The 19,795-nt window shown below is 44.2% G+C and overlaps 1 protein-coding gene across 1 annotated transcript in view; it reads right to left on the reverse strand.

Annotated features, from left to right (window-relative positions):
- The window catches only part of MBTPS1 (membrane bound transcription factor peptidase, site 1), a 64,732-nt gene that overhangs the window by 37,684 nt on the left and 7,253 nt on the right, over window positions 1-19,795 (reverse strand). The window contains exons 2-8 of the mRNA XM_023226794.2: window positions 10,661-11,147; window positions 8,271-8,528; window positions 4,808-5,011; window positions 2,968-3,078; window positions 2,416-2,525; window positions 962-1,078; window positions 97-164 (exon numbers count right to left, since the gene is read on the reverse strand). Of these exons, the coding sequence (XP_023082562.1) occupies window positions 97-164; window positions 962-1,078; window positions 2,416-2,525; window positions 2,968-3,078; window positions 4,808-5,011; window positions 8,271-8,528; window positions 10,661-10,829 (1,037 nt within the window). The 5' untranslated portion in view covers window positions 10,830-11,147. The remainder of the gene's footprint in view (window positions 1-96; window positions 165-961; window positions 1,079-2,415; window positions 2,526-2,967; window positions 3,079-4,807; window positions 5,012-8,270; window positions 8,529-10,660; window positions 11,148-19,795) is intronic.

Here is a 19,795-nt window from a genome sequence, read left to right on the forward strand (position 1 = left end):
ACAGGTAACCATAGGTGGATACACAAACCGATAACAATTTTTCAGTTATTTAAGGGGGAAAAAATCCCCAAGGTCATCCCTGCTGGGGCTACTTACCCATAAAGAGGTCCATCATTGCCAATAGCAGAAACCATGATTACGTTGTTAGCTGTTAATTCCCACACCTACAAAACGAGCATTTATTTAATGAAAGTATACCACTCTTAATGTATCACTGTCCAAAAAGAAAAAACAAAAACAAAAAACCTACACAACATCTAAAAACAGTTCTAAAAAAGCAGCACTGAACCATCATAAAGGTGGATGCGCTGGCAACGTGCAGGTTCAGAGAACACCACCCGGGACGGAGAACCATGCAGTGCACAGAGCAGATGCTGACTTTCTAGTCACTTTCAGGAAAACACAAATTGCAAGTTTAGGTAAGAAAGAATCGGCAGGGCATGGTAGCACACGCCTGTAATCCCAGCACTTTGAAAGGCTGAGCTGGGTGGATCACCTGAGGTCAGGAATTGGAGACCAGCCTGGCCAACATGGTGAAACCCCATCTCTACTAAAAACACAAAAATTAGCCAGGCCTGGTGGTGTGCGCCTGTAATCCCAGCTACTTGGGAGGCTGAGACAGGGGAATCGCTTGAGCCTGGGAGGCGGGTTGCAGTGAGCCGAGACCACGCCACTGCAATCCAGCCTAGCCAACAAGAATCAAACTCCATCTCAAAGAAAAAAATACAAAAAAAAGAATCAGCAAGGCACCACGTGCTCCTTATAAACACCTACTCTAAGGCCTCTAACCCACTCAATTTATGACATGCACATCACTGAAGCGCATGTCATTAGCCATCTGTTCTCACAAAGCTGTCACCACCTGGATGAAAAGCCACCAACACACTAGATGTGATGCAAAGTTGGGCTGCGAAAGGGCAGGAGCTGTCACCCAAACCCTGTGTGCAATGACTCCACAAACCTTGTCAACAAAGGGATGATCCATGAAGTCCGGGCCGCCGATGCTGAGGTTTAACACGTCAATCTTCTTTAAGATGGCATAGTTGAAGGCGTCCAAAAACCAAGATGTGTAAGATACCTAGTTAAATATTAAAACAGCCCGCTTAGTGTTTCAATCAAGTCTTAAAGAGCTAGGACAGTTTTTATTTCTAAGGCTCTTAAAATCATAAAGTATTTCCCTTAATTTTTTTTTTTTTTTAACTTAAAACCAGAAATAAATCCTGAGGATGCATAATGCTCTGGAGAGTAAAATACAACACCTAGAAGTTCTAAGTCTTTGGAGCTGAACCTAAGGAAGAGACAGCTGTGTTCCGCAGGTGGCCTATCTCTCCAGGTGAAATGCGCAGCTCTCTACACAAAGAATGCCTTCCTGGAAAACAGTCATGCTTCCAACTGCCCTCTCCTGTAAAAGGACTTATCCCAAGGCACTTCTATTAAGTTAAGCATTTTGGAATAGTTCAACTTATCTATCTAATCTTCTCATTCCTAAATAGACTGAAGGACAAATGGCAGCGGTAACAGTTATTTCATAGTATTAGTCCTCTGATGTTCAAGTGCTCCTATGTTCCTTGCAAAAGGTACATTACTTTGTGGATCACCTTCAGCTGTTGCTTTTTTAAAAATATAAAATTAAGTTTACAGTAGGAAGAGAAGCAATGTAATGATTATGTTTTTAAAAGGCTTTTAAAAGACCACGTATTTATATTTTCTTATATACACCAAAGAAATTCTAGAAGGAGGTATAAGAAAGGAACATCATCACACAAGAGACACAGGCAAGTGAGGAAAGAACCTGCTGGACGGGGACAGGGGTGGGGGCCTCACTGTGTTACCTTTTGACATTTCTGAGCTATGTATTACCTATTCAAAAAGTAACCTTAAAAAATAAACGATGAAAAAAGAAACAAATACTAGGACCCTCTCCCTTTTCTACAGTTTCCAAATGAAGAGTGAAGGAACAAGGCTTGTAAACTCACATTACCCAACACAATGCCAGGTGTGGGGACACAGAGGTAAATAAAACAGCTGAAGGTGGCAGGAACCCAATCAGGGAGGCAAACACACTTATTCTATGTGCAACTGTTCTATTCTATCATGCAGACACCCGACCCAGGGCACAGAGGTCTGGGGAAGCCTGGAGGTAGAGAAGAAACAAGGGAAATCAAAGAATCGTTGTAAGTGGTAGCCTCAGCAGGCTCTTCAGTGTTCAAGTTAGGTCGACACGGTGGTTGGTGGGAGAAGGGCGGAGCCACCCAGGAGGCAGAAGAAGAGTAAACTGGGCACATGTGCTGCGGTATGAATGGCTCAGCGTCACTGACGTGCACTCCTTTTACATAAGTGTGTAAAGTCCAGTGATTCTGCTTTTTACATTTCAGTATGAATTCCTCAAGTTTCAGGGGTCCTCAAAACACCTACCTGATTATTGGTAAAGACCCTGAAAATGTGAAGCTCTGCATCTGGAGCAAATCCTTGGCACTCCCTCATGCTGGCTATCACACCTGCCACGAATGTGCCATGGCCCAACCCTGTAGTCCGTAAAGAAAACAATCCCATTAAACACACTGGATAGCAAGTGCCAGGACGTAACATTCCAGGCCAGGAGTTTTACAGCCTTCCATTTCCAAGTGCTGGAGAGAGGAGGGCCTCTGCTGCTGCTCTATGATCCCCTTGGACATCACTGGCACAAGCACCCCTTCTAGGTCTAGCCACCCCCACGCTCTTCCGGACAGGGAGCTGCCCCTGCACCAGGCATCCCCACTCTCTCCTGAAGCGCTACTTCCCGACATCCTCTGAGGTATTCAGAGCAGTTTCTGCCACAACAAAAGGCACAATAACAACTTGGGCTTGTCTGAATAATTGCTGACAGACTGGAATCATGCACTAAACACACTCTCAATCAATCAGAGAGGACGGGAGTGATGACCTACGTCCACACATGACCACATTCTCACTGCCACTGAGACCCACCATCGTCCAGCGTTCGCTCGTTGGTCCAGTTGGTTCTCTCCTTCACATTTTTGAAGTGGGGATGCTTCTCGCTCAGCCCAGTGTCAAAAACAGCAACTCTTACATTAGCACCTTATTCGGAAAAGAAAGCAAACACAATCATGTCTGAAGAAATCATCTTTTTGGATTTTGCCTGTAAAATACATTCTTTCCTGGGACCCACAGAAAATGACATACTGTGGAAGGCCAAAGCCTGCTCAGAGCAAACAAGTTAGGCCAGCTGCTCCCAGGGTCAGCTGGCTAAGCCAAGGCCAAGCAAAGAGGACAGCAGGAGCAATGCCATTATCTGTCACCAAATAACATTTAAGGACAAGCAGAAAATCCTTCTAGACCCTCCTCAATTTGCCACCAGCACTCAGGATGGAACCACTCCTTCCACTCCTAGCGGGCTTCTCAAGCCTCCAGGATGGCACCTCCCGATACTCTCCTTCTGGCAATTTATCACAGGTCTCCACCCCCCTTCTCAGAGGCCCTGCAAAACACTCACAAACCACACACCCAAGGAGCAGGACACAGAAAAGGGGAAAAGGGGGAACCATTCCTATTCCTGACAAGGTCAGCAATTTACTCCATGCAGCTCATTTATAAAACAGCAAATGCTGCCGGGAGGAACACCACCACACGGGGCTCATCACACCTAAGAAAAATCACTGCAGCGTGCCCTTTTCTAGAATAGTAAGTCTATTCCAGATACTGGCCAAAGCCATCAACACCAACGTGAAATACAACTGGCCTGTCTGACCAAAAATTCTAGAAAGCATCTAGAAAAAATACAGAATACCTATATGACTTAACAGCTAACCAGTGTAAAGAGGGTAATGTCTTTCTGGCAAAAGGGCTGTGTACATACCAACACTACGTTAAACAATCTATTAAACTGAGATAAATATAAAAATCAATGCTACTTTTAAAAAATGCACACAAAATCAGAAACCATTTGGTTTGGGGGGAATAAAAAATTATTTCTGATGATTAGAAAACTTATTTTGTGAAGGAGTTCTCACTCTAAAAAGGTAAAACTATGGGGAGACACACATTTTAATGAAATGCCAGTCCACCAGGTATTATAAGTTGAAGTATCTCAGACATTTTGGAGGGCAGGGCGCCAAGGAGATCAAAGGAGAGGTAAGAGTCCCTAAGTCAAAGCGATACCAGAAAGACACTTCGGCAAACTGAGAGTTCCTGGGAGCAGGTGAAACTGGTTTACATTTAGAAGGTAAAAATCTTCACATTAGATAAAATAGGAATGTTTTGTCATGATGAATCAGCAAAGGAAAAACCCTTATTGTTCTGAGTTTTATTTCACAGGACATGATCATTAACACCGCTTCCTGTTCCGAAACAAATCATTAGCAGGTTGATAGTCAATTACTTAGTCACTCTGCATTCAGGGCACCAAACTCAAGTGATAAACTATTTCCATGGTATTACCCAGATCAGGGACCATTTTTCCCCAAGAAGTGACAGACCTCTGCAGACATGTCGGTCAGTGCCAGCAGCCGGCAGTGCTGTGCTCGTTTGTGTATGTGTCAACAGGAGAGAAGTGCTCCACAGTCTGCCCCTTCTAACCTCAGAAATGGTAACAAAAATAAGACACAAATGGTGGCAATTAGAAAAGCCACAGAAACGGATGCCTGGCATAACAGGAGTCAAAGACGAGGAGTACTTGGCTACCTTCCAGCTCAACAAATAGTAAGAAGGTTAGAAGTGGAGGCTGCAGAGCTTTCGCACTAGGCAGTCCCGAACACGGAATTCCCAGACGTCTGGACTTTCCGCACCTTCCCTGGGTAATAGCACACACCTGTGTATCCCATCTGCCAGAGCACGTCTGCCTGCAGTGTCTGGGCAACCTGGCGCGGGATGGCTCTCAGCAGCCGTCTACTCGAATGCCTTCCCGTAGCATGCCAGAAGCCAGAGCCCAGGGAGAGACTGGCTCTGCGCAAGGGACGTGATGATTGCCACTTCTGGCTCCATCGGGTTTCATTGCAGGGTACTGTGGGGTCAGCTAGAGGCAAGGGAGAGAAAGGTCAGAACAGAAGAACAAAACACGATACCCACCAGGCAAAACTACCCCAAACACAGCGAGGATTACCATTTGCCATTCTGTTTGAGGGAAAGTGGGATTATCTTCTTTTTCTAGAAGGACAGTCTCAATGCAATTTTAATTATAGGATGTTATTTAGCTGTCATACTCTTCCCAAATAGTTCTCTACTTGAAATTTTCTAACCAAGGTAAGGCAGAGAAAGACTGATTAAAATAATAATAATTTTAAAAAGCTAACTGTAATACTAAAACTAAAGACAAACCTGATTTTTTCATCAGCAACTTGTTCTCACTGAACCAGAAAGGGGAGAAGTTAAAGAAAATGACCCTAAGCATTCATGGAGTTTTATTTTCACTAGAAGTTTCACTAGATTTCTGGGATAGGCAAAAGCCATGTTACCCCATTGAGCATCAAATATCAAAGGGACTTTAAAAAACCGTATATTGCTCAATATTCTCAATATTCTTATCTGCTAGAATTTCACCTTTCAAAAAACAAAAGAACTACAAAGGAGTGAGAGATGGGGAATTTCTGAGGGTGATAGAATTATTCCATATCTTGATTTTGTTGGTGGATATTTGATGGTATACTTTTGCCAAAACTTGCCAAACTGTACTCTAAAAAGGACGAAAAAATAAGTAAATAAAAATAAAAAGGACGAATTTTACTACCTGTAAGTCTATTTTTAAAAAGCGGAGGAAAAAGGAAATACCACAGAAATGGCCTAAGAGTTTTCCCTTTACCTTTCAAAGACCATGTTATAATGAACAAGTCATATCTCAAATCAGTTTTAAGAAGAGAAAATCTATAATACTAATACAGTTCTGTTTCTAAAGCAAATCATTGTCATTTTTATTCCAGCCTTAGCAAGCGACACCCATGTAAGTACAGGGACCTGGAAGCATACACAGTCACGTCAATTCTGGTAAGTAAATATTTGCACAGTCCAGCTGAAATGGTTCTTAATTGAAATTCCTGTGCTGAGTCTGATCTTTAAGTCAACAGCTCAGGACAATGCTGGAGGTGCTGACTGAAGAGCAACACTGAGACCAGGAAGGAGTCTGCTCTGCTCAACCCTGCACAGGCCAGACTACACCTCCAGTACTACACTCAGTTCAGGGCTTCACAGCTTTAGAATAATTTAGAAAAATTAGTACATTCAAAGGAAAACACTTAAAATGATGAGGGGACTTGAAATCATGTCATCTGAGTAACTATGGAAGGAACTGGGGATTAGCTTGGAGAGAAAAAACTGCCAAAAGAGACACACCATGAGCATCTTCAAATATCAAAAAGACAGTTATCTTCATCATATCTCTAACTATTGTCTTGTAGAAAACAGGTACACTTTGTCTTACGGATAGAATCAAATGGGTGGGATCCAGAGTGAGAATGGTGTCAGCCCAAAATAAAGCACAAAGCAAAACCTTCTATGAATAAGAATCATAGGAATCGTTAACATTTGGTTACTTAGAACATCCTGAACACTCTACTGCTTTCCTCATATGCATTACTTCATGTTATCTTCATGACAGCCCCGTGAGGGAGGGAGGATCATCTCCATTTTATGAATGAGAAAAACTGAAGCTTCAAGATGGAAAAGGCGCTTACTGCTGAAGGTCACAGCTAACTTCAAGGGGCATGGGCATGCAACGTGGGCAAGGTTCCCCTCACTGGGGTGTCAGGCACCCAGGACACACGCAGTGGAGATGGTGTCCAAGGGAATCCCACCACCAGAGAGTCTAGGATTCTTGCGCTAAAATTAGGCAACTCCGTGTCTCCTAAAGCATTCTAGAGCTCTTTAAGATAACTGAAGTAAAAATAAAGTCAAGTAAAATACCACAATGTATACATTTGGCTAATTGTATCAGGTTTGATTGGCTTTTATCTTCCTGGATTATTCTGAGGTGTCACTGCTTTCTAAGGAGAATAATACATAACATCTGGAGTAAGCAGAAAAGGCTTTGAGAAAGTCAGATGCCTGAAGTTTACACCTGGTTTTATTATGAAAATTAAACTTCTCTTCGTGTGTTTCTGTGTGTGTTTAATGCAGCAAAACCTCAGAGGCTCTTAGGCCTAAAATATGATAGATAAAGAAGAGTAAAATTTTAATTTCTTCTTCCTTCTGATGAAAGAAATGATAGTAAACAATAACAGAACTAGCAATTTGTTAACCTGATTTAAGACAAACAGGAAAAAAAACCCTTTTCCTTTGGTAATATATATCTTTGGAAAATATCATTTTATAAATATGCAATTTATTACTTGAGGCTAAACTCTATCTTGACAAGCCCAATTGTAATGAAGTAGGAAAGACTAAGCCCTGGAGAAGAAAAGGAAAAGCCAAATTCCTTCCATCCTCACACGTGCACAGCTGATGACTTAAACAAACCCAGATGATGCATGACTATTGCTGGTCAGGAGGCTTTGAGAAAAACAAAATGAAACCCAAGGAAAACACATTTTGCAAGAGTGCCTTAAAAAATGGGACCAGGCACGGTGGCTCACGCCTGTAATCCCAGCACTTTGGGAGGCTGAGGAGGGCGGATCACCTGAGGTCAGGAGTTCAAGACCAGCCTGACCAACATGGAGAAGCCCCATCTCTACTAAAAATATAAAATTAGCTGGGTGTGGTGGCCCATGCCTGTAATCCCAGCTACTCGGGAGGCTGAGGCAGGAGAATCGCTTGAACCCGGGAGGTGGAGGCTACAGTGAGCCAAGATCACGCCATTGCACTTCAGCCTGGGCAACAAGAGTGAAACTCCGTCCTGAAAAAATAAATAAATAAAACACACACACACACACACACACACACACAGAAGCAAAATGCAAGAAAGAAGCAAACATAAGGATGCGTCTTTCAGCACAAGAAGGCAGCCGCAGCCTTGACGTCTGAAAGCTCTGAGACGAAGCTGGCGAAAATCACTTCCAACAGAAACAAAGATCACTACCATCTACTACTGCAAACCCTCAGATTTTCTTTTACCAGAACAGCACGAGGTCTCTTTTTAAAAAAATAATTCCACCCCCCACCACCAACCCTGTGCACAAAAAAAACAAAACTAAACTAAAAAATTCCTACCAGGAAAATGTTCACAATTAGCAAACTAGATGGAAGGACACGGATACTCACTGTACTATTTTTCAAGTACTCTGCAGTTTGAGATTTTTCAAAGTAAATGGCAGAGGCAGAAATTTGCCTACAATCACAATACTCACATTCTGCATACTTGAGGGAACGGAAGACTTTCCGTTGGGGCGTGACCCGTTTGATGTTTGGATGATCTTCAAGTGTCAGCAGCCCTGCTTTCTGTTTTTCTTTTATCTGAATCACCTCAAAATCACTAGGGTAGTCACTGGATGGATTGTTTCGAGGTATAATTCTCCAATTGTCTACTTCACTGCTCTTCAGGGCACTTGAAATAAATGAATTTCTAGCTTTGGCTGTAAAGTATCCATTGAAAGCCACAATATATTCTGAAACCAATCACCACAAACAAAAATAAGAATTTACGCACATACATTGTAAGATATACTACATTGTATCTAATCTAAAATCTGGCAAAACAAAAATTATCTTAAAGCCCACAGCAGATGAAAGGAAAACACAAAGACTAGTTTAAATGCCTAGACAGCTGTCTGCAGAGCTTTGAGTAAAAATCATCTATATGGGGCCGGGCGCGGTGGCTCACACCTGTAATCCCAGCACTTTGGGAAGCTGACGTGGGCAGATTATGAGGTGAGGAGTTTGATACCAGCCTGGCCAACATAGTGAAACCTCATCTCTACTAAAAATACAAAAAATTAGCTGAGTGTGGTGGTGGGCACCCATAATCCTGGGAGGCTAAGACAGGAGAATCACTTGAACCCAGGAGGCGGAGGCTGCAGTGAGCTGAGATCACGCCACTGCACCCCACCTGGTGACAGAGCAAGACTCTGTCCCAAATAAATAAATAAATAAATATCTGTATGAATCACCTAACCACACAGAATACATCATTCAAAACCAGATACCTGTGATATTTTTTTAAAAAGCATATACCTACAGAAGTCTGAATACACAACAAAGAAATGTATATAATTTTTTTTTCAAATAGGAAAAAAATTCAGAAAACTGAATGCTCAGTGTTTCTTAAAATGAAAACAATAGCAAAATTCCAGAGTGGATTATGTGACACTGTTTGCTTAGTTCTTCACATAAACTCTAGAACATAAACATTCAGCACCTCCCAGCTCCCCATCCTTACCAACTACAATGGCACCTGTTCCAAAGAATCAAGGTGTAGGCTGGGCACAGTGGCTCATGCCTATAATCTCAACACTTTGGGAGGCCAAGGTGAGAGAATCACCTGAGGTCAGAGTGCAAAACCAGCCTGACCAACATGGAAAAATGCAGTCTCTACTAAAAATACAAAATTAGGCAGGTGTGGTGGCACATGCCTGTAATCCCAGCTACTCGGGAGGCTGAGGCAGAACGGCCTGAACCCGGGAGGCAGAGGTTGTGGTGAGCTGAGATGGCGCCACTGCACTCCAGCCTGGGCAACAAGAGTGAATCTCCATCTCAAAAAAAAAAAAAAAAAGAAAGAAAGAAAGAAAAAGAAAAAAATTAGCTGGGCATGGTGGCAGGTGCCTGTAGTCCCAGCTACTTGGGAGGCTGAAGTGGGAGATCACTTGTGCCTGGGAGGTCAAGGCTGCAATGAGCTGAGATGGCACCACTGCACTCCAGCCTGGGTGACAAGAGCAAAACTCTGTCTCCAAAAGAAAAAAAAAAAAACAGAAGGTGTAAGTAAATAATTCATGTCAATTTCCTTGTATCATTTAAGCTTACTCTACTGGGAAAACAAACTTATGCAAAGTTAATATTCATGAGCTGCGCAGTCAACCCATTGGAAATTCACCACAGAAGGCCAGGCACAGTGGCTCATGCCTGTAATCCCAGCACTTTGGGAGGCCAAGGAGGGTGATCACTCGAGGTCAGGAGTTCAAGACCAGCCTGGCCAACATGCTGAAACCCCATCTCTACTAAAAATACAAAAAAAGAGGCCATGAGCCACCATGCCTGTAGTCCCAACACTCTGGTAGGCCAAGGTGGGTAGATCACGAGGTCAGGAGTTCGAGACCAGCCTGGCCAAGACGGTGAAACCCTATCTCTACTAAAAATAGAAAAAATTAGCTGGGAGTTGTGGTGGGTGCCTGTAGTCCCAGCTGCTCGGGAGGCTGAGGCAGAATTGCTTGAACCCGGGAGGTAGAAGTTGCAATGAACCGAGATCATAGCACTGCACTCCAGCCTGGGCAACAGAGTGCACTCCATCTCAAAAACAAAACAAAACAAAATATTAGCCAGGCACGGTGGCAGGTACCTATAATCCCAGCTACTTGGGAGGCTCAGGCATGAGAACTGCTTGAACCCAGGAGGCAGAGGTCACAGTGAGCAGAGATCATGCCACTGCACTCCAGCCTGGGTGACAGAGTGAGACTCTGTCTCCAAAAAAAAAGAGAAATATACTGTAGAAAAGAGGATCATGTTCTTCAGCAATAGCTAATGTTATATTAAGTAAACTTGAAAAAAATAGGATGGGAGGTCCTAATATTTAAGACAACATCATTACCATATTCCACAACTGTTGATGAGAATTCCACCTTCAAAGTCAGGTGGGAACAGCCAGGGCATGGGGCCTTTTCAAAAGATTTCTTTTCCAGTCTGTCGCCCAGATGTTTCTTCCCACACAGCAAAACCACTAGCAGAAGCAGCCAGATGTTGACAAGCTTCATGGTCATAAGCGAATATGATCATAAAATTGCATACGTTCAAATCACACTTTTTTCTTCTTGATTAGAAGTAAATTTTTGTTTCGGCTAAAAGCTGCAACATTACTCATCAGCCATCTTACAGTCTTGTCCAACGTAAATAAAAGTTAAATCCCATGGCCTTTTGTGGTTCAGCCTGAAGCGAGGCTTTCATTTCTTTCTCCGCTTCTTCTCCATCTTGGAAATCAGGCTTCTCTCACTCAGGCCGTGATGACTGAGTCCTATACTCCATTTGTACCACAGAACCAACGTCCAACGGGGTTGATCAATCAACCACTGTGAGCCAATCTATGAAACAAAAAATAGTGCAAACAGACATTAGTAGCAAACTGACATAGCCAGGTATGATTTAGTTGTATTTATAATTTAAACAGGTGGGTCAGTCAGGCAAGGTCGCAGGTGCCTGTAGATCAGCTACTTGAGAGGCTGAGGTAGGAAGATCATTTGAGCCCAGGAGTTTGAGTCCAGCCTGAGCAACAAAGTGAGACCCTATGTCTAAAATAATAAATAAGAGAGTAAAAGAGATATCCCAATTTTAAGACAAATTAATGTGCCATACAACCATGAAACGTATTATTTCGTGTTTATTTACTTATTACTCACTGCTTTCATGGGAAACATTTTTTAAGCATCTTCAAAAATAAAACAATAAAATAAATGAGAAAAATGGAAAAAACTAAGGATAACAAAACACCACCAAAAATATTAAGCACACCGGACCTGAGCATTCTAGCAGTCAAACAGAAGAAGGAATCAGGATGATCCTTTGTTCTGTTTCAGATTCTATATTTCCTATCATTTGCAACTCAATCCCCAGAGCATTTCCCCAGTTGGCACTTTTACTTCCCACAAATTTCATGAAGTTTTCAGGCAAAAGCTTGGTATACATCCTCACTTTCTGCTGTAACATTAATACCTAACAGCAAAGTAATTTCCATATAAGTGATATTTAACACCTTCTTTAAGAAACACTCTGCTTTAACATTACAGATTTTGAAATATTTTCTACCAATTCTATGAAAAGAGTATAAAAGGGTTTACTGTCTTGAAATCTATTTTACCTGAAACCTCACACTTAAAGAAATATAACTCGCTAAATGTGTTATAAAACCAGATTCTCTCTTTACTGGAGTGACATGAGAGGACAGTTTGTGAGGGAAGTTATTGCTAAAGAAAAATGTCATTTGAATATTAAATTACACATGGACACTGACATCTTCCAAAACATCTAAATTGTAAGAAAAACTGCCATTCTTCACAATGAAAACAGAGCAATAGTAAAGAACAATGCTGGCTGTAACATACCGAGAAAAATCAGTTGCACAGACCATATCTGGGGCATAAATAATCCAGCAGGGTGGGGGATGAGTAAATGAAGCAAGAGAGGCCTTCCAGTGTTACTTAGGATTTTATTATTCTTATTTATTTATTTATTTATTTATTTATTTATTTATTTATTTATTTATTTATTTTGAGCCTCACTCTGACACTGAGGCTGGAGTGGGTGGTGCAATCTCTGCACAGGTCACTGTAGCCTCAACTTCCTGGGCTCAAGCAATCCTCCGGCCTCAGCACCCCGAGTAGCTGGGACTACAGGCATGCATCACCACACCCAGCTAATTTTTGGATTTTAATATAGAGAAGGGGTCTCGGCATTTTGTCCAGGCTGGTCTCAAACTCAGGTGATCCAGCCACCTTGGCCTCCCAAAGTGTTGAGATTACAGTCATGAGCCACCATGTCTGCCCACTACTTGTATTTAAAAAGAAAACATTAAGGACAAGGAGTTAGTCATCTATTAGGAAAGGTACTTCAAGCTGTAAAACTCATTGTTCTGGCAGAAACTGGTGCTTCTGAGTTTTTGGTTTCTGGAACTATCAACATGTGCTTCTGCAAGTAGAAAAACATTGATAAAAGTACTGTGAGGGGTTAAAATATCCAAACGATATTTTTACATTTACTAAGTAGGGACTCTCACTACTGTACTAACAACTGATCCTGAAAAACAAGTCTATCTCTAGTACTGGCACTGGCAACTAAGAGACGTGGAACTCATCTGAGACGAGTGAAAGTTTAAAGCAGTTACATCCACCTTGACAAGAACAACAACAACGAGAATGCCAACCTCACGAGCAGAAACAAAGAGCCAAACAGAAAGACCAGAAAAGCAGAGGGCACCTAAAGCCACCCTAACAGGTTTCACAGAAGTTTACTCAGGAGTAAGCCCCTATTTCTCAGTTTCTTTATGCTTGATACATCCAGCAGTGGAGTACAAAGAAAATAATGACATGAAGCATGTATCTAGCTTAATTAAAGACTACTGGCCAAAGAAGATAAAAGCCAGTAATAACAGTTCTCATAGCACAGTAAATGAATATATATTTAAAAGATATTTATTAAATGGGTTCCTTACTCAAGGCAGGTTTTTTGATGTTGCTGTTAAAAAGGAAGGAATAATAATTTGAGCCCAGGGGTTTGAGATCAGCCTGGGAAACATGGAGAAACCCCATCTCTACAAAAAAAAATTAAAAATTAGTCAGGCATGGTGGCGCATCTATAGTCCCAGCTTCTCAGGAAGATCACTTGAGCCTGGAGGGTTGCAGTGGGCCAAGAGTGCACCACTACATTCCAGCCTGGGTGACACAGTGAGACTCTGTCTCCACTTAAAAAACAAAAAAGCCTCTTAAAACTTTTCTGCCTCAAGCTAAAGAATCTACGACACACGTGGGCTCCATATAACACAAACATAAGTAAGAGTAGTGAGAAAAATCTTAGACCCAACTGGGTTAAATCAACTTCAATTCAACCTGTTCTAAAATAATTCACTCAAAGGTAAAGACTCTTAGGTAAGAACTTATAACACAGCCCATGCAGAACAGATGGCTGATGTTCTCTTACAACTTAGGCAGATACTTGCCTTTAAAAGAAATGGAGAAAAAGGGTTTGGTTGTTTTTTGTTTTTTGTTTTTTGTTTTTTTCTGAGATGGAGTTTTGCTCAGGCACCCAGGCTGGAGTGCAGTGGCACGATCTCCGCTCACTGCAAGCTCCGCCTCCCAGGTTCACATCATTCTCCTGCCTCAGCCTCCCAAGTAGCTGGGACTACAGGCGCCCATCACCATGCCCGACTAATTTTTTTTTATATTTTTTAGTAAAGACGGGGTTTCACCATGTTAGCCAGGATGGTCTCGATCTGCTGACCTTGTGATCCACCCGCCTCAGCCTTTCAAAGTGCTGGGATTACAGGCGTGAGCCACCACACCCAGCCGGGTTTGGGGGTTTTTTAATGAAAAAAAGGCCAGGTGTGGAGGCTCACACCTGTAATCCTGGTGTGATTCCACTTTGGGAGGCTGAGGCGGGCGGATCACTTAAGGCCAGGAGTTGGACACCAGCCTGGCCAACATGGTAAAACCCCGTATCTACTGAAAAAAAATTAGTTGGGCATTGTGGTGCATGCCTGTAATCCCAACTACTGGGGAGGCTGAGGCAGGAGAATCGTTTGAACCCAGGAGGCAGAGGCAGCAGTGAGCTGAGATTGTGCCACGGCAGCAGTCCCGCCTGGGTGATGGCAAGACTGTCTCAAAAAAAATAAAATAAAATAAATGAAAAAGAAAAACTCTAAGGTAATCAGTTCTTCCCCAAATTAAAAATAATAATAAATTTGGGGTTTTTGGAAAAAGGAGAAGGCAATTATTATCATAAGACACTTTACCTTGGCCGGACGCGGTGGCTCAAGCCTGTAATCCCAGCACTTTGGGAGGCCGAGACGGGCGGATCACGAGGTCAGGAGATCGAGACCATTCTGGCTAACACGGTGAAACCCCGTCTCTACTAAAAAATACAAAAAAACTAGCCGGACGATGTGGCGGGCGCCTGTAGTCCCAGCTACTCGGGAGGCTGAGGCAGGAGAATGGCGTAAAACCCGGGAGGCGGAGCTTGCAGTGAGCTGAGATCCAGCCACTGCACTCCAGCTTGGGTGACAGAGCGAGACTCTGTCTCAAAAGAAAAAAAAAAAAAAAAAAAGACACTTTACCTTAACCTATTCATTAGATCAGGCAATTTTAGAGTACTTACCAACTTAAGATACTATCAGGTACTACAGAACAAACACGGATTATTAGCGTGTCGGGACACAACCTTCAAAGTGTGATCTAGTTAAATTTAAGGAAGCCAAACACAACTAAACAAAATGCAGGAAATGAAAATGCCAAAGGAGAGGCAGGCATCCAGGGTCATAGATGCTGAACTGACACACAGTTCTCTCCAGGCTGTGAAGAGGCGGCTTCTGCTGGGGAGAGGGCACCGCAGCAGCTCTGGAAGAATCTGAGCTCAGCAGGACTGAAAGATGGGCGTGAGGGAGGGAGGAGCAGAGCATCCCAAGGATGGCAACGCTGTAAAGACACGGACGTGCACAAGGATCAGCACCACCCAGCCTGAGGAGGGAGGCAAAGACAGGTCAGTCTGGAGAGGCTGAAAGATGAGGGGGGCAGAGAGGACCTCAAGCAGGTACACCCCAGCCAACAACCGGAAATGCGGACCTCTTCCATCCAATGGCAGTGAAGGGCACAGAGATAAAACACAGCCAAAGGATGAGATTGCTGAGCTCCTGTGTTCACCCATCCAACTCATTTAGTGAGAAACTACTAAAAGCCAGGCACTGTTCTAGGAGTAGGAATAGAGCAATAAACAAAACACCATAGAAATCTCTGACCTCATGGCGCTCACCTTCCAGTGCAGGGAGACAGACCGTAACTAAGACAAGTAAAACATATGGTATTTAGATGGTGATAAAAACTACGTTTGGGAAGGAGAAAAAACAGCTGGGCACGGTGGGTCACATCTGTAATTCCAGCACTTTGGGAGGCCAAGGCGGGTGGATCACCTGAGGCCAGGAGTCCGAGACCATCCTGGCCAACATGGTGAAACCCTATCTCTACTAAAAACAAAAAAATTAGTTGTGTGTGGTGGCGGGCGCCTGTAGTCCCAGCTACTCAGGAGGCTCAGGCAGGAGAATCACTTGAACCCAGGAGGCAGACACTGCAGTGAGTCAAGATCACACCACTACACTCCAGCCTGGGCAACAAGAGCAAAACTTCATCTTAATAATAATAATAATAAATAAATAAGTAAGAAAAAACAAAGAAAAGGAATACAACAAGTCAGGAGAGGGCTGGCTTTCTGCTACAGTGCTACCTACAGCAGTTGCTGAGAAGGGGTCTTTTCAGTGAAGGCCCTTCGGATGCAGGAAGCTGGCCAAGGGTCTGGGGAAAGAGAATCCAGGCAGAGGGAAAGCAAGTGAAAAGGCCCTGGGGCAAGGACCATTCCTGGTGTGTGTGAGGAAAGAAAGGCAAAGAGGCCAGCATGAAGCAAGGGAAAGCCGAAGAGGAAATCCGAGGAAACGGGAGATAGCCCGGGGAGGGCCTGCAGGTCCCAGAAAGGACTTCAGCTTTGATTCTGAATGGGAAGAGAAAGTGTGAGGCAGTCCTGAGCACAAGAGGCTTGCGTTTTAGCCCAAGCGCTCTGGCTTCGGTGTGGAAGAGGGCACAGGCCGAGGCAGGGAGCATCTGGAGGACTTCCGTATAGAAAGAGCCAAGGGAGAGCAGATGCTGGCTTGGAGCAGGGCGGGCAGGGGAGGTGATAAGAGGCAATGACATTACAGATACGAAGGTAGAAGTGACAGATGTGCTGTCCACCAGATGTGGAGGGCACACAAGTGAGGATTCATGGCAACACCAAGGCTGGTTGCCCGACTGGACCAGTGGAGCTTGCCCCTAACTGAGACGGGGAAGATAGCAGGAAAGCTGGCTTGGGAGACACCAGCAGGAGCTGAGCTCTGAGCATGTTCAATTTAGGATGAGCCTCAGGGTCTAGGGCATGGCTTAGGGCAGAATCCCAGGCACTCCAGTACCTTTTCTTTCAGACATGACAAAAGACAGAGGGCACAGAAAAGTCTGAAGGAAACCACAATCTGTGGGAAATAATCTGCAAAAGGAAGGTGGGCAAGCTGACGAGACAGAGACCGCTAGTTTAGTAACTGGTCCCTTCTGGAAAAGGGCCACACTAGTGAGTGGGTGAGCCTGGCCGCGAGACTGCATTTTACCAAGCCTATCAACTCCAGCCCACCTGCTCTAGTCTACCAAACCACCAGAGGCTGGAAGGAAGGTGCCTTCAAGTGTAAAAATCCCATGGGGATGAATGATGAGGCTGGAAATGACAGGGACAAGGACACAACCCTTGCTGTGTTTGGATCTCGTGGACCTGCTTGTGTTCCTAAAAGGTGAGCTAAAATCCAGGCTCTAACAAGACACCTTTTCTTTTTTTTTTGAGACGGAGTCTGGCTCTGTCCACCAGGCTGGAGTGCAGTGGCGCTATCTCGGCTCACTGCAAGCTCCGCCTCCCGGGTTCCCGCCATTCTCCTGCCTCAGGCTCCCGAGTAACTGGGACTACAGGCGCCCGCCACGGCACCAGGCTAATTTTCTTTTGTATTTTTAGTAGAGGCGGGGTTTCACCGTGGTCTCGATCTCCTGACCTTGTGATCTGCCCACCTCGGCCTCCCAAAGTGCTGGGATTAGAGGCGTGAGCCACCGCGCCCGGCCAAGACACTATTTCAAAGGATTTATGGCTCAAAAAACATGGCAACAGATCCTGAAGTTTCTATAGTTTCCCAATCCTAGAATAAGGTGGTTTCAAAATGTAAATTTCCTTTAAGGAAAACAAAAATGCCGAAATGGGGGCACGAGACCAGTAAATGATGGCAGAGGGACTGGGGTCCCCAAGGCTGTGCTTGTTACCAACCCCCAAACTCCTGGGCCTTTTTTTTTTTTTTTTTTTTTTGAGACAGGGTCTCGCTTGGTCCCCCAGGCTGGAAGGCAGTGGCACAATCACGGTTCACTGCAGCCTCACCCTCTTGAGGCTCAAGTGATCCTCTCACCTCAGCCCAGTAGTTGCTGGGACTACAACAGCACCACTATGCGCAGCTAATTCTTTTTTTTTTTTTTTTTTTTTGGTAGAAATGGGGTCTCACCATGTTGCCCAGGCTGGTTTCAAACTCCCGGGCTCAAGAGATCCTCCTGCCTCAGCCTCTCAGAATGTTGGGATTACAGGCGTGAGCCACCATATCTGGCCTGGGCCTAAAGAGATCTTGCTCCCACTGACTCACTAGACAAGTCCGTGAGGCTTTGCAAGCACAGACTGCACGTTCCAGGGTCTAATACATCTATTCAGCTGTGACAACTGGTCCCTCCTGGTTCTCAGTATATAATGAAACCTGATGGGCACACTTCCCAAGATAGGCTCACCACTGAGAGGTAAGCAGGTAAGCAGCAGCAGGACAGGCAGACAGAGCATGCACATGCAGATACAGACACACACACCTAAAGAAAAGCACTTTTTTCTTCTTTTTAGATGGAGTCTCACTGCTTGCTTTTTTGTTTTGTTTTGAGACAGAGTTTTGCTCTTGTTGCCCAGGCTAGAGTGCGATGGCGCAATCTCCGCTCACTGTAACCTCTGTCTCCCAGTTCAAGCGATTCTCCTGCCTCAGCCTCTCCAGTAGCTGGGATTACAGGCGCCCGCCACCACGCCCAGATAATTTTTGTACTTTTAGTAGAGACGGGGTTTTGCCATGTCGGCCAGGCTGGTCTTGAACTCCTGACCTCAGGTGATCCACCACTCCCCTCGGCCTCCCAAAGTGCTGGGATTATAGGCCTGAGCCACTGCGCTCAGCCCAAAAAAAGCACTTTCTAAAAAGAGTGCCAACTCTGCCTTTTCTTCTTCCCTTTCTGAAGAATTCTGCAGAAGACAAGAAGGTAGGTATTCGTGGGAGAACGGCAGAAGCCCACCATGGGGTCTTGGAGTCTGAGCGGAGTGAGGAAGGTATGTGGAGGGAGAGGCACCAGGTGAGGGGGTCAGAGCCTGGCAAGTGAAGAAGGCACCACGCAGGCAATGGGGTGAGAGCAGTGAAGGTGAAACTGTCTGATCAAACAAATATTTTACATATAATGGGATGGAGTTTTCTTACTGTCAGAGAAGGGAGTCAGAAATATGAAAGAGAAAAATACAAATGAACCATTCAGTATCAGAACAAAATGATAAATGCTGGTCTACATTTAAGGTTTTCAATACATAGACTAACAGATGTAGAAAGAAAGAAATCTAAGTGCATGTGTACATGCTACATACATTTCCTAGCTATCTCCAAAAGGGTGTGGCAGCAGTGAAATCCCAATAGCAAGGAGCCCACCTAGTGCCCACAATTGGTTCTAAATATCTCTCTCCACTAAAAGAACCCAGGCTCTTTGGACAGAGAGCTAGTTCCAGGTTGGGTAGGGTAAGAATAAGACGGGTTTGGAACAGTGTCACTCGGTGAGGAAAGGCTCACAGAATGATGGGGAAGTGTCCAAGGAACATGGAAGCCAGCCTGGAGGGGCCCCCACTAACCAAATCCGGGGCAATCTGAGCATCGCAATAAATGATCCCAATTCGTGGAATAAAACAGGAAAACAGGAGTCCACAATGACATAAAGTTTGAAGAAGAATGAGATATTTACATCATCTCAAAATGCCTTACTGCCAACAAAATCTCTCTTTTCAAAGGGGAAAAGTCATTTTACAGCGGAGAGGCTCCACCAAGTTGTCCAAGGGAAGCATTAATGGGACAAATGGAGCCAGGTCTACAAGAGCAGATGCACTGAGAAGAGCCTGCATCACTTCTGGGAGGTTCCTGACAAAGATGCACAACCTGAAATCAAATCATGAGAAACATCAGACCAACCCAAATTCAGAGACATTCTACAAAATCAACTGGCCTAGAATTTTCCTAAGCACCAAGGTAATGAAAGGCAAGAATGTCTGAGCTACTGCCCCAAACTGAAGGAGACTCCAGAGACAATGCAACTCATGAATCCAAACTGGATCCATCTGCTGTAACAGGCATTCAGGGACA

Source organism: Piliocolobus tephrosceles, chromosome 17 (genome assembly GCF_002776525.5).
Source record: "Piliocolobus tephrosceles isolate RC106 chromosome 17, ASM277652v3, whole genome shotgun sequence".
NCBI lineage: Eukaryota > Metazoa > Chordata > Mammalia > Primates > Cercopithecidae > Piliocolobus > Piliocolobus tephrosceles.